Raw genomic sequence first — 15,083 nt, 5'->3', positions numbered from 1 at the left:
GAGTAAATATATGGGATTATGGAGCACTGGATAGTACAGTGATATGGCTGCAAGGGTAGTTGGAGGAAAGAGGTTTTTTTTTTTTTACTCTGAGTACTTTTGGAAGCAAAATGTGAAAGCTGGTATTTAGGACACTGGTTGAACACTTTGTAAAATTGTTGTCTGCATTGCTGGAATGGGGGCGTGTATTTTAACAGCACAATTTTTATTTGGGCCAAGGATTCAAAATTAGAATTGGCCTTTTGAAGACCTGTAAAACTGTGGGATTGTGTTGGTGCTTTCACTAGCCTGGCTGGCAGGTGGGAGTCGCGCTGCAGGGTGGAGGTGGGAGGTCGAGGCTGCGGGGCAGGTGTCAAAAAAGTGCCATGAGATGATGATGAGGCAGGGGGCTTAGAAGGATTATTTTCTTCCAAGTTTTACACTTTGTTGAATAATATTGATGGATTTGAAGAAAACTGTTTGTTGTGACAGCGGCAGCTCATTGCTGCTGCTGTGTCTTGGTGAGGCTGTTGAGTTTAGGAGATGGACACTGTGCTGCCAGGTGTCGCGCCACACAGCGCCTGCAAATGCTTTGCAATGTAATCAAACGTATTAAAGTGAGGTGGAAAGGAATAACAAAAAACTGCTCTGCTTTTGAAATAATAAGTCAGATATTTGGGTACTGCGCTTGTATCTAAGTATCTGTATATTGGAGTTTGTATCGAATCTCTTGTGAATAATATAGCTTTAATAATATTGATCTAATAATCTTACAGGAATACCTAGTTCCAAAAATTCATTGAAGAAGTTGCAGCTAGCCTCAGCATGCAAAAATGATTATATGTATTCTTCCAGGATCAAGGCATCATCATCTTCTTTGCTATTACAGTTTACAGGTATTTTGTATATGCTTAGATTAATGATACTCTAGCATAGAGCAGACCACGGGGAAAATTAGATCTCTCAATCAAGCTTTCGGTTGGATCTCTCAATCAAGCCCTTGGTTCCTGAAGGCAAATGTTCCTATCTGGACATATTTAGCATATGGTCAGGATAATAAGAGATCTGAAATGCTTTGGTATAATTTAGGTAACTCTGTCTCTTTTTTTTTTATAAAGTTCCTTCTTTTTAAACAGGTGTAAAGATTTCTGTAACACTATTGCTAAATCATTAAAAACTGTTTTATGTATGTACAAATACATTAATACACATTTTATATATTAAAATATGTAGCACTTAGATCCTTGTATATAATTTAGGGGAGATTTTTCAGCACTAAAGAGTAAAGATAGAAATTAAATAACAGTTGAACCACCTACCTCACCTTTAGGACTGAGAAAAAATATTTCTGCATCATTGTGTCAAATTGATCTGTGTGAGATCTAGTGAAGACTGTTCCAGATTTACACACACAGGACAATTAAGTAAATGAGCATTGCATGACTGTAAGAACATAACAGGAAACATCTGGAGAAATGCAGGTCATTAAAGAGAAGGTGAATAAATGCAATTTGACCTAACTAGTCATTTCAAGAAATTGGGTAAAGTAATTTCACCTTCAACCTCTGTAGCATCATTTCTCCTGTTCTTCTAAACGGGGAGACTAAATTAAAACTGTTGAAGTGTATGTATACCTTTAGAGATTTCTTTAGAGATTGTTTAAATCCTCTTACTGTCAAGAGAGGCACAGTATTTTATGTCCTTCAGAACCTTTTGCAAATGATCTTTACCGTCAGTTCCTCCTGCTGATTACAATACAGCAAAAGTGAAATGCCCTCAGTAGTGCTCCTCTGCCTTTGTTTCTTAAAGGTGAGGAGTAGGGTTCACACTTGGCACTGCAGTGTTTGCTCATTAAATAGAGACACTCTGAGAAATACTAATTTGCTAATTACAGGCGCTAAGGGTTATTGATGGAGAGCCGTAAACGTCTGAAGGCTGGGAAACGCAACAGGGTGGTAAATGCTTTCCAGCATGTCCACGTGTGTGTACGTGCCTGCACGTGTGCTTCTTTGCACAGGGGATCCAACGTGCTCCAGAGGTGGTCGGCTCCCTGAGCAGAGGCATCTCTGCGGACTAAGGAGCTGACCCATCTCATATCTCTCTTCTGTCTTATCTTTGTCACATTTTCAACTAATGCCATTACCCCAAACTAAAGTTGGGAAGGGAAGAGCAAGGACAGGTAACTTGTATTTTTGAGGCAGACTAACTTCTTCTCACTAGACCTTACCAAGCAGAGGACCCTTTCCCTGAAGAGGAGTGTCACAGCAGGTGTAAAAAATGCAATGCAAATTATTTTGTTTATATATTTATTATTTCCTTATCAGAACAAATTTGTTTTGTTGCATACTGAGACATGCAAAACAACAAATATTAGCTTTTTTTTTAAATTACCCCCTTTGCTAGGTGCCATATAGAGAACAGAGATGGGGAGCTGATTTAGAGAGAGGTGGATTTTCCTTGCCAAATTATGAAGAACGTATTCTCCCCCAAAAAACAGCGAACCAGTCTCAACAGCTGCCAGCATTGGTGTAGGGAAGCACCACAAGCAAGAAGAGTCTTTGAGGCACAGCTTCAAAGCTGTGAAGATCTAAGTAGGTTCCCTTTAAAAGCCCCCCATGCAGTAACTTGTAAGAGAAGTGGGGTGTTTAGATGAACTCAGCCATGTGTCTTCACCATGGCAAGGCAAAGGAAGGTTCTGATTTCCAACAGAAGGATAGTGCTGATTTTGTCTGTGCAGACCGTATGGCGTGTAGGCTCATGAATTCTGGCTTAGTGCGGTACTGCTGGGTAATACTTCCAGTGATTTTGCAGTCTTGATCCAGTGATTTATTCTATCCTTAATTTCTTGAATAAACATTCTCTTTTCAAGTACTACTTTCCAGGACCTTACAATAGGAGACAAAGAATGAGAATTTCTCTTCTGGCCGTACAGTTTCTACAAATTGTCTCTGCCAAAGAGCATTTTTTTTTTTTGGCAGAGGAGGTAATATGTGCCAGGTTGCTTCAGACACACTGTTTTCACTGTGGCGTTCTTAGCTGTTTCCAGCCTGGCAGGTATCAGAGTTGAATTTCTTTTTTTTCCCAAACGTTACAGGGCACTGTGTCACATTTTCAGTCAGCCTGGGTCTTCTGTATAGGGTTGCATGGCCAGTTGGGTTGTAAGCATTGTAATTGCGTGTGGAGTCTAACTGTAGTTACAGGTGTGCATAAATTTTACTCACGCATAAAGGCAGCATTTGGGGGGCCATTATGGCTTCTCTTCGCATTTATAGTCACAGTAATTTGCACGTGCATCTAATATCAGACGGCAAGACAAGAGATATTGTGCACTCACATATGTGATGAGCTGAGTTTATGATAAATCAGCAACCGTTCTTCAGAGGGATGTTGCACTTGGGAGAAGTAACGTTTCATCAGGTTTGTCCTACTACAAAAGCCCAAAAGAGTGGAGAAAGCTGAAAAAAGAGGAAAGAAAGAACTCAGGTGGCATTCATCCACCTAGACTTTTTGATAATCCACATACTCTTAAACTCTGAGTGAGTGTTGATATGTATCTGAATGGATACGCAGGTAGAGAAAACATCTCAGTAGCTAGCAGATAAGACACAACAATCAGTAAAGGAAGGAAAAAACACCCTACCTTTGCAGAGAGCTTTATTTCTGGACATCACATAGAGTGTGATTTCTAAACTGAAACCTTTTGTTCATCTTTGCTGCACATTGTGTGACCTTGTTTGGTATGATTGTATGTGTTGAGATAAAAAATCCCAAGACTTTGATAAAACAATGAGCATTGTATTTCTGATGAACTTCAGCATCTAATTTTTACATGGACATAGTAAAAAGCACTGTAAGAAATGGAAGTACAATTTTTCTGTTAGACAGATTTTAGGAGAGCACCATGTTTCTTTAAAAATGCCACCTCTTAAATAGGAGTGATGAACGATAGTAAATTCGTATGAAACAAAGTGAGTTTTCTGGAATGAGGTAGAAATGTGTTGTGTAGAGGGAAGACATTATGCACTGAGAGATGGCAGGCATTTTTTCCTTTCACAGTGGGTTATTTCTTGCCATTTGTAGGCTGCAGTTGTTTTTCAAAAAAGCAATATGGAAATGCAGAGCTGCATTCTGCTATAAAGTACCTCCGAGCAAAGATTATTAAAAACGACAGGCACATTTCTGTGTATTTGATAATGTCAAGAGTAGAAGTAGTGCGACACATTGGTGTTAGGAGATATTAGAATAATTCTCTTTTCTGCAAAGTCTGTAATGCCTAATGGAATAATGTCATTTTGGGCTTGCTTGCAAGGGTGATTACACTGTGACTCAATAAGGCACTTTAAACTTGCTTGACTTTAAGAGCGTCTTTCAATCCACTGTTTTCAAGACAGCACTGGTAAAGGTGTGCATTTAAGTTTTTGCTTAAATGCTTTGCTGAATTTAGGCTTCAGAAGTTACCTGTTCTCCATCAAATAGCGTTCACTACATCACACCTGTAATAGTACACTGAGGCTGATGCCTTTTCAGTTGGAAAGGCTTGCTTAAAACGTGTGATTTTCTCGTGGCATGTCATACTTTGATGTTGCACAACTCCACTGGCTGAGCTTGACAGTAATGGTGGCATGTTTGGAATGGGGAGAATCAAACCAGAAGAGAAGGTAACTCCATGAATGGATTTGAGGTAGTGCTTCCTGCTCTACCATATCCTCCTCCTGCCCTAGTCCTATGCCCTCAGCAATGGGACTTTCTATTGTTCTGTCTTTGGAATCATCAGTGGCTGGCATCTAGAGTTAACATGACACACCTAAGTCATCTGCTGGGGCTGGCTCTGAAATTGGACGGTGAAATCCCACTCTGAATCTTTCTTGTGCACACCTTGGCCATTGACACAGGACTCCATTTCTATAGATGCAACGTCTAAGTACGACGTGCCATATTTGAGAAATCTTTGAGATTTTTTTTTCTCTCTCTTACAGGAGATCCACATGATTCTTGGGGTAGTGCCTTCAAGGTTTACTGGTTTACTGGCAGACTGCAGCTACATTTGAAAATTAGTTTGGATTAGTATAGTGTGTAGAGTTAAAGTGCACTAGCTGTTTTTAAATAACTCCATGTGTGGATATTATCTGTACAATTGATTTTGTAAATTAATGCATATGGAGTGGCTGTATGAGGTGTATTCAATAAATAACTTGGTACACATGTGTGTGAGACTGTGTGCATAAATTGAAATTTTCAGTTTACATGTATGCATTTGCAGTAATTTGTAAACATACATAAATTTCTTTGAAGTTATCTTTGAATTATGAGTAGCATTTACTGGTACATAAATATTTAATTTTAATTACCTTTGGTTTTTTTCAGCTCTTCTTTATGCAACTATTTTTGGAAATGTCACCACCATTTTCCAGCAAATGTATGCCAACACCAACCGATACCATGAGATGCTGAACAACGTGAGGGATTTCCTAAAATTATATCAAGTCCCAAAAGGCCTTAGTGAAAGAGTCATGGATTATATTGTCTCAACCTGGTCCATGTCTAAAGGAATTGACACAGAGAAGGTATGAGTACGTGAGGTAACAATTTAGATAGCAAGAGTTTGTGTGTATTGCGTACTTTCTTAGAAACAGGACTGTATAACAGCATATAATGTACTAACAAAGTCTTAACTGCATGCTACTCCATTATTATGTTTGTGTTTGGATCAAAAACTGTATGCTTTTAAAAAGGACTGTTTTACTGCTTTGGAATTATGTCTTTATTTTTCATTATGGTAAATGATTTCTGCTTTCCAGTCTATTTAACTATTGAAATCAACAGGAAATTGGTCCTCAAATTAGTCCAAGAACATAATTTGGTGTCTAACCTGCATCAGTATTGTTTTGAAAAGTATTGGCATCTGTGAGTTGCAATGAAATGAGTTTGATTGGCTTGGACCTTTTGCTGATGCCCAGGACATCGACATATCCATCAGCATAATTAGTGTAGGATTTAATGGCAGTAGAGATTGATCTCCTTAAGCTAACACCTCTCGGCTAGAACTTAAGGCCTTTGGTAGGGAGATACAGAAAATGTGGCACTGATGGCAGCCGAGCAGAGTAGAAGTCCTACAGGATTTTTAGTCCTCAGAAAGGACTGGTCATTTAGGTTTCTTCAAAACCTGATTAAAAGAAAAGGTCATCTTCAGAGTGTGATTCATTGTGTGCCAGGAAAAACTAAGTGCATGGTCCTCAGGGCTCCTCTTTCTCCATATGTGCAGTGAGTCTGTCTAGCCTTGGATATTTTAGAGAACTGAAGTCAAATGGAAGGGTTTCCACCTACAGTACCTTGAATGTAGGCAAGCTATAACAGTTTTACGTCTAGACTTTTGATCAGTGGAGATCAACAATGTTCCTGTGGCTTTTGTGGACCTGGTACACATCAGATGAAATTAGGCATTCGAGCTCCAGTTTCCATGAAGATTTGCATCTTAAGAACTTAAAAAGTAGTTGTCTGAGGGAGGATAAGAAAGTGTCATGGCAGAGTAATATCTTAAAATGTCTAACACTTGCAGAGCTTTGGAGTTCTTGCTTCAGTTGAATCTATTGCGCAATATGAGGTGACACTGCAGCTTGTTCAGATATGCCAAGGTGAAGTTGCTACACTGAAGAATTTAGTCTTACATCATGCTGATGCAACAGCAGTTATCATATTAATAATCTGCTGTGAAATTTCGTTTACCATCACAAATATAATTTTGAGTAACAAGGATTTTGATTTCTTTGATTCTTGTGCTTCAGTATGCCGCATTCCTTAATATGTTAACTTCTTTTACACTAATACCCTAACTTCCCAATGCTGATTCATACAGTGTTAAAAGTGAGCTTTTATATTGTAAGCTGTTGTAAATGCATTCAGTCCTATTGTGTAAACTCAAAACTATGTGAAAATTCAACTTTGATTTGCATTTATCTCCTTGCAGTTAAGCCAGAATCCTGTATAATTCCACTACAGTTTCATTAGATTTTAATGATGCTTTGCAGTTAATTAGGAGAACCTATGCTTTAATTACTGAAATTTCCTTCCATAGTTTCCGCATGTCTGGTTTTATAGATTATAAAAATGCAGTTAGAGCCATAATCTTCGACTCATGGTAAGCAGTGTTCCCTGGTCTATAAGAGAGTAGTGGCTGTTTAGTTAGATAATTAATATGGCTGTAAAATCTGAGACTTAGGTTTTTAACAATTTTCCCTTGGTAAAGACTTGCCTAAACTTAGGCTTGGATCCAAAACCTATTTAAAACAGTGGAAGGATTTCAGGAACCTCTGCATCTGGACATCAGTAGTTGCATCTAATTGAACTTCCCAGAAAAGTCCATGTTACAGAAGAACAGAGACAAGATAAACGTAAGAACGTGAGCACCGGTTTGAATATTTTGGTGTTTTGTATCCTTTACAGCCTGCAAGTCTGCAAAAGTAACAGCACTGGTGGCCTGTAGTGCCTGCACTGAGCATCCCCGGGTCTGTACGAGCATAAGGATCAGGCAGCTTGCTTTCAGCTGCAGGACCTTAGCCAAAGTCAAGATTTGTTCTAGCAAAAGGCTGGAAAGCTGTGTTGTAGCCAGGCAACCTTCCTGCCTTTATCTCCACTCAGGAAGGTGTTATGATGTGCTTCACCAAAACAAAAGAGAAAAAGTTGTAAATCCCAGCTGAGAAGTGATAGAAACAGCGGTACAGTTCCAGAGACTAGTCATGTAGAGTGGATCGTTTCTCTTGCATTAGTTCCTTCATTACCCCTTCAAGCCCTGCCATGAGACCCTCTGCATTTAAATTGAATCCATCAGTACGAACCCTAGAGCAGCAAGAGGATGGGAACACACTGTAGAGACCTCAAAGGTACACAGAATCAAGTCAGATTTATTACCGTAGATGCAGTGGGGCTCATGGGACTACATTGCACCTGCAGCTGAGCTGCTAAATCCAGATAGTGCTCCCGCGTAGGCTGGAATAGGGGATTACTGCCCCAGGTCTTGAATTGCTTCTCTGCTCTGCTTTGTCTGACAGCCTGGACGTGACCTTAGGGGTTTCTTCCAGTCTAGTTTTCAAAGCTTCAGCAATGAGATTCTGACCAGTCTGTTGTCTGGATATCTTTGCATCACATGATTTCCCATGCTCCTTAATATTTATGAACTTTTCAATAAGCTTCTTATTATCTTGCAAAACATGTGTGCTTATGGCACATGATAATTAGTGAGGAGTTTCTCAACTTTTCAGTTTCCATCAGACAGTTTCCATCATCCAAGGATGTTTTTCAACCTAACATACAGTATTACATCCCAAACTGTTACATAGATACCTGCATTAATCACACTGGAATGTGTTTTGCAACATCATTTGCCACAAATTTGTAATAGATTTCGTTCAGTCACTCAGCATGTTGAAATGGCTTTGTTTTGAAATCCAAATTCAAAGAACAAGAAGGTTAATGTACTAAGAAAAAATACAATTTCTTATATGAGTGTTACAGTAGGTCCCTATGGTGATGAACAATCCTAGCAATTTGATGGAGTAAAAGGAAACACATGTGCCTGTGTTTCTTTGATAACTAAAGATCTTAAATTCCTATGCTTGAAAATAAAATATAAGTTAATAGCTTGATTGGAATTGCTGCCACTTAGCATGTGTAGATTTGTTGCATTAGAGCCCAAATATGTGTCCTTGAATGACGCATTCACTGTGTAGTCCCAAAGAAGATCTTGGCTAAAACTGGTAAGGATGACTCCTTAGATAGGAATTGAAGGGAAAGTGGAAGTGAGCATGGAGGAAGTTTAATGAAGATCTAGTCCTTGCTGCTTGTGAGAACAAGCTGTCCTAAACAGATCCTTGTTTTAAAGCCCCAGTCCATTGTCCTTTTATGTGGAAGAGGACTTGTTCTCCCACACTGAAGTGGTGGTGCCTTAAGCACACAATTCTGGCTTCCCTGTTCTCCTTGGGAATAGCTCATCTTCAAATCCTGTCTTCAAACCACAGCACTTCAGCCTGTCTCTGAGTGTCCACAAATAAGGAATTAACAATGACACTAAAAGCATTAGCGTATTTATTATTATTACTTATGGGGAAGCAAGTGGCCTCTGATCCATAATCTTAAATCATTTAAACATGAGAGCCCTCCTCTGACAGCTGGGATGATGTATGTAATGCATGCACAGGGACCGTTACCTCCTGATGTAAAAGTGGCTCAAAGAAGACAGGTTTTGGTTTTGGTTTTTTTTTTTTATGTTTAATGCTACAGGTTTTAGGGTTATTCATCTAATAATAAGCAGAACTAAAAACATGACAAAACTAAGAAACGGTATCTGTCATCCAGCAGAACCTGTTATTTTGAAAGGTAAAAAAGAGGCAGTACATTGTCTGTATATGACCATTTTTAGCAGCTGAAAAAAAATCTTTAGAGTAATAATTTGATACATGAAACACACAGTGAATTCCAATCTCTTAGTTTTTATTGAAATCTCTAGGCAGCAAATGAAAAATTTATAGATATTAGCTCTACTATAAGAAATAGGTCATTATACATGAAAGCAGAGCAACCATTAACTAACATGCAGATGTCTCTAGGTCTCATCTAATGATAACGTTCTGAATGTCAGTAAAACCCAAAGATTTTCTCTTCTTGACCTCTGTGCTGTTGTATGGCTTAGGATTTGCTCAAAAGCAATTAAATACATGTCTATCATTTTTTAACTGTTGATTCCTTCAAAAAAGCCATAGGTTGAAAGAGAAAAAAGGCATCTGTGTAGTCTCAACCTAAGCATCAATGGTGATTCGAATAATGAGAGCCAATTCCACGTTGCAATGACTGAAATGGAAATCATGGGAAAATAGCACAGTATTAAAATTATTCACTGCTGGCCCACTAAGCTTTCATACAGGAGAGATGGGTTTATGGCAAATAGACACAGGTTATAACTTTATTAAACATTAATCTACAGAAGGACAGAGCAGTTTAGTTGTCTTTGCTGTTAATAAGATCATCAAGAGTTGGAGTAATAATTAGTGATACCCTGAGACAAATAGGGGAATCAGGCTGCCATTCCTACGGTGTCCCACCAAATAGAGGTGTCTGTAAGTGCTGGCTGGATTTCCTCGTGGATGACCGGGGTAGAAGGCTTCCAAGCTTCGTGGCCAAAGAGAACTTCTACAGAATTAGGTGTGACAGCTATATACAATTCCCTGCTGAAGAGGGAAGGTAAAAATCGTTTGGACAAGTATTTTTGTTTCGTTGTAGAGGCGGGGTTGTTGGTCGTTCCTTGCAGATCGGGACGAGGTGAACAAGAAGTCTTCCCTCACCTCACAGAGCTGAGCTAGGACCAGGTACAGTTGCAAACCACGGTTCTTTGGAGAGCGGGATGCAGGAGAGACGGTCAGGGTCTCACTGTCCTTCCCACGGGTCCAAGAGCGGGGCCTGTGCACCAGTGGGGCTTTCTCTTTCACCTTAATGAATGGTATGGATTATTTATCTCCTCTATGCACTGTGCAGAGCCAGGAAAGATTATCCACAATTATCTCTGCCTCTTGGATATATCCATTTTGGGATTGATACAGATTAAACTATGAACCTGTCATGCTTTAGGAATTGTCAGGGCTATGGAGCAGCTCATGAGCTTATTTTCTGGGGGAGGAAGTACCCAAGTGGATGGGTTGGGCGTTTTCCTGAGCCCTGCCACCAAGGGGATGGAGCTCACAGAGGGACTGTCAGTTCCAGAGACCACATCTAGGGGAAGGTCTTCTCCACATCTGTTTTCTTAATGTTTTCACCCTTGAATGTCTTTAAATAATGCTGCATGTTAGCGAATAAAGCCACCTCCAGAAGAAGGACAAGATAAAATTATCCATTGATCGACTCCATTCTTCCAAGGGTGACCTTTGTGCCAGAAGTTTTCACTCCAAAAAATGTTGTGACTTGAGAGATTCTTTGATATATTCTTTATGATGTTTATTTTTCTTTCTTTTATCTAAAAAGTTGATTTTTTTAAATGAAAGAATTCCCTGTAGTCTGATATCCTTTGCCCCATTAAAAGGTCATGTAGTGATTTGGCTTGGGATAGATATTATAGCAAAACTGAAAACAATAAAACCTTCAGCTGTACAACCCTTAGGCAACCTGGGATCTGCTACCTTGGGTCATCAGTAAATATTACTAGTGTGGCACACTTTTCAGTGTGTTAGACAAACCAGCAGGCCCTGTGCTGGTGAACCACTTGATTCCTTAAAACATGTGGTGATGCTTCTCGTCTTTCCTGGTTTTTCAAACCCTTGGCCAGCTTCTGTCTGCATTGGCAATACTGAATTTAATGTAATCTAGAGCCAATTTCTAGGGATTTTTTAATGTCTCTAACACTTGTTACTTGGTTAAAAAGCAGTTAATTTTGTTACTGTGCCACTAAATATAACCGTTTTGATCACTGGTTCAGCTCATGTATTGTTAATAAGAAAACAAGCCAAACTCAACTTCTTAGACTTGATTTCCAGATCTCAATTTCTGAGCATTTAAATCCAAGTGACCTTGGATTTTAGTGCAATTAAAACAGAGCAGACTATTGCTGCTGAAATTCAATTCTTAGGGCTAAGATGTTCAGTGATGTATTAAAGATTACCCTGGTGCATACAGGGTTAATAACTGCTCAGTTCCACACACCACCTTTGAGTTACTTACAAAATTACTTGATTATTACAGGAAAATGCTCTGTGATTTGCCCATCAGCTGTTTTCTTACCTTTGTCTCTTTGGCCCCTGTCCAGTGCCAAATGTAATGCTTTTAGCCAGGTCTGCAAAAGAATTCAACACTCAAATGAGCCAAATCCTTCTAAAAATCTGAATAACTTGGTCAGGTGCCTGAAGAATATTGTGTTTTTTTTGGAAAGAACTAACCTTGATTATGACTGATGAATATGTCTGAAAACCCAGAGTCACCTTTGTCCACAAAATAAAAAGAGCTATTTGTGGCCTGTAAGCAGGAGTTTATTTTATTTATTGTCAAAGATGACATTTTTTAGTGCCTTCAATATTTGTTGCAGTTGTTCATTTAGGAAACAGTCCTTGTTATTCCAGCGCTAAGACTGTCTAAGCTCTGTGCTTGAATATCCGTCAATATATCCTCCAGCTACAACCCTGAGAAAGTGAGAATCCTGTGTGCTGAAAGAGAATTGTGGATAGATAGCGTTCATGATTCACTGGCCTCTGCCCTTTTTGTTAACAAGTCTTAACAGATTCTGTAATGTTTGCTAAGCCATCCAGTATTTTTTTTTCCAGCTGGGGATGATTTTTTAAAGATACTTAAACCTCTCCTGAAAGATATTGTTTGGACACACTCTTAATCTGTATGTTTTTTGTTTCAATTCATTTGTTTTTCTTTGAGTTCTTCATAATCTCTGCTCCCCGTAGAGTTCGTTGAGCTGTTCAAGGGGCTTATCTTAAATGCTAAAGCATGTTGAGGAAACTGATAGGAGAGGAAAAAAGTCAGATGGAACCTCCTTGGGAATTTTATTCCTTCCTTACAGATCTTGAGCAGAAAAGATATAGTGGTCTACCAGTACCTAAAGGGGGTTTATAAGAAAGACGGGAAGAAACTCTTCAGCAGGGCCTGTTGTGGTAGAACAAGGGGTAATGGTTTTAAAATAGAGGGAGGTAGATTTAGATTAGACATTAGGAAAAAATTTTTTACACTGAGGGTGGTGGAACACTGGAACAGGTTGCCCAGAGAGGTGGTGGATGCCTCATCCCTGGAAACATTCAAGGCCAGGTTGGATGGGGCTCTGAGCAACCTGATCTGGTTGGAGATGTCCCTGCTCCTTGCAGGGGGGTTGGACTGGATGGCCTTTAAAGGTCCCTTCCAACTCTAGCGATTCTGTGATTCTAAGATAGTTTTGTGCCAATTCCCTGTGAGTCTTCCAGAACTGGTTACTGCCTTTCCCAATCTCTAGCAGCAACCGCAAGCTTTTCACTGACCGCCAGTGTTTTACGTACACCATAGGTTGCTCTAGAGATGACAGCAGTGTTGAATCTCTGCCTTGGTGTTGTCATGATGGGGTTTTTATCATCTGGGTGTTAATCAGCAGAGGGTGATGATGGCAAAGCTCAGCAATTGTTTTATACTGACTTCGAGGACATTTAATTTTCTGTGCAGAGAAGGGAACTGATAAATGTTGTTCTGTGCTTTACTTTCTTCTCTCTCAGCTTTGTAGTGGTTCAGGTCTTTGTGGATCCATGTGTACTGTTCATGTGTGACATGCAGCCTTGCTCCTTTTCTGGTCGAAACACAGCTTATACAGCCAGCAAAGATTTTCCTCTCAGTAGAATTCAACTTTCTCCTCTGATTTTGCATTGAAACATAGCAGGTTCTGTTCTTTTATGCTGCTTGGATGCATATGGGAAAGCTGAGTGCAAAATCTGTGGCTACAGATTTATTACAGAGCAACTTTTGTAGCAGCACAAGCATCTGGTCCCTGCAGACTGCCTGCTTCAAGTCGTGTGCTCCAAAGCCATCAGTCCAATGCTTAGTAAAGCATTGCAGTCAGCAACCTTAATATCCTGCCTTGCTTATAAACTGCAGGTTTCACTGAGAAAGGTCTTGAAATCTCTAAGGAAATTTCCTCTTCAGGAATTTGTCTTAGTGTTTTTTCATACACTGCTGAAAGAATACGCAGGCTAGAACAAATGTCCCAGCTGAACTTTCATTCTACTAACGTGAAATGCTGGAGCCATTTCCCTAGCAGTGAGACAATAGATTGAGCATTACAGGATATCCTCTCCCTGAAACTGAATTTCTCTTTTACACGAGTGTGTGTGCACTTGTACACCATATGGACTCACGTACAACTATGCTGCTACTAGTTTGTATCTTTTTAGTTCTATGCTTCCTTAAAAATGCTGAGATCTCAGTAAGAGCATTTCACGATAACAAATGTCTAAGTCTTGTATTACCAATAAGGGATAATTTTCAGAAGAATATCTGAATTTGAAGTGCTCATTTTATCATTTTCTGCTCTTAGAATCTTTAGGCTATTTATCATTAGCTTCCAAATGCTTCTATGTGATCCTGTATCACATTATGTGTCTTCTTTGAAAGCAGGAAAATTACTACATAGTGTAATCTGTGTCACCAACAACCCCTTTCTACAGTACAAGTAATAGAGAAGCTGCTGGCATCTGAGAGACTCCTGAATTCCTGATGCTGGTATTTGTAAACACAAAAGAAGTGCTGAAAAGTCAGGTTGGAGCTCATGGAGTCCTGTGCTTGGACACGTTGCTGAATATTGAGATTGTCTCTTTGCTCTTTTTTCCCCCTACATATATCTACATTTACCTTTATCAGTCAAAGCTCCTTTGACAAATCTTTTCATTTCAAGTGATTCTTTTAGTTGTCATCTATTTCATTCTTTGTTCTAAGTGCTTGCAGCATAACAGACAAGAAAACTGAAATAAAGAGTATTTGTTCTTGGCTGACTCTTGGATTATTATTCATTTACTGCTGTACTGGTTGGTAAGTGATACCTCCATGTATCTCCATATGGTAGTATCTCAATAGGAGGATCACTTTATCATGACATCAGTAAATTCCTGAATTATGCTTTCTAAGACTGGCTTTTCCTGTGCAATGGAATTTTTCTCTCTCTTTGTATTACAGTGTGTGATGATAGATATGTTTGTTGTGTCTGTAAAAAAACTAATGCTTTGAGTGCTCACTTTTAATACTCTGTATTTAACTCTGTATTTGTGAGGAAAAAAATATGCTACTTTGCATCCAAGTGGCTTTTATTCTTGAGGGACACAATTCATTTACACACCCAAAAAAAAAGGATCCTGGAACATCTCCGAATCTTACAGTAACAACTTCTGCAATAGTTTAACCGATTTTTAAAATATATTTGAGAAATTCTTCAACTATTTTTCCTGCAGTTTGGAAGCTTAAAAGACAAAATTTGGAAATCAGTCATGTGTGAATACGCACATTTTTCTTAAGAGCAGAGTTTGAGAATTCATAGCTCATGGCCTTGTTAAGTCAAAAGCACTTACATTACTGAAAGTATTAAAAGGGATGTGAAAAACTTCTAGCCATGATTT

General features: G+C 39.1%; 1 protein-coding gene across 1 annotated transcript in view; it reads left to right on the top strand.

Annotated features, from left to right (window-relative positions):
* Nucleotides 1–15,083, top strand: part of KCNH5 (potassium voltage-gated channel subfamily H member 5) — a 142,366-nt gene that overhangs the window by 85,142 nt on the left and 42,141 nt on the right. Inside the window, exon 7 of the mRNA XM_010116145.2 lies at nt 5,344–5,543. Within this exon, the coding sequence (XP_010114447.1) occupies nt 5,344–5,543 (200 nt within the window). The remainder of the gene's footprint in view (nt 1–5,343; nt 5,544–15,083) is intronic.

This window comes from Chlamydotis macqueenii, chromosome 5 (assembly GCF_036417535.1).
Source record: "Chlamydotis macqueenii isolate bChlMac1 chromosome 5, bChlMac1.mat, whole genome shotgun sequence".
Lineage (NCBI taxonomy): Eukaryota > Metazoa > Chordata > Aves > Otidiformes > Otididae > Chlamydotis > Chlamydotis macqueenii.
The sequence above is the reverse complement of the archived record's forward strand: the minus strand, read 5'-3'. Positions and strand labels throughout refer to the sequence as shown.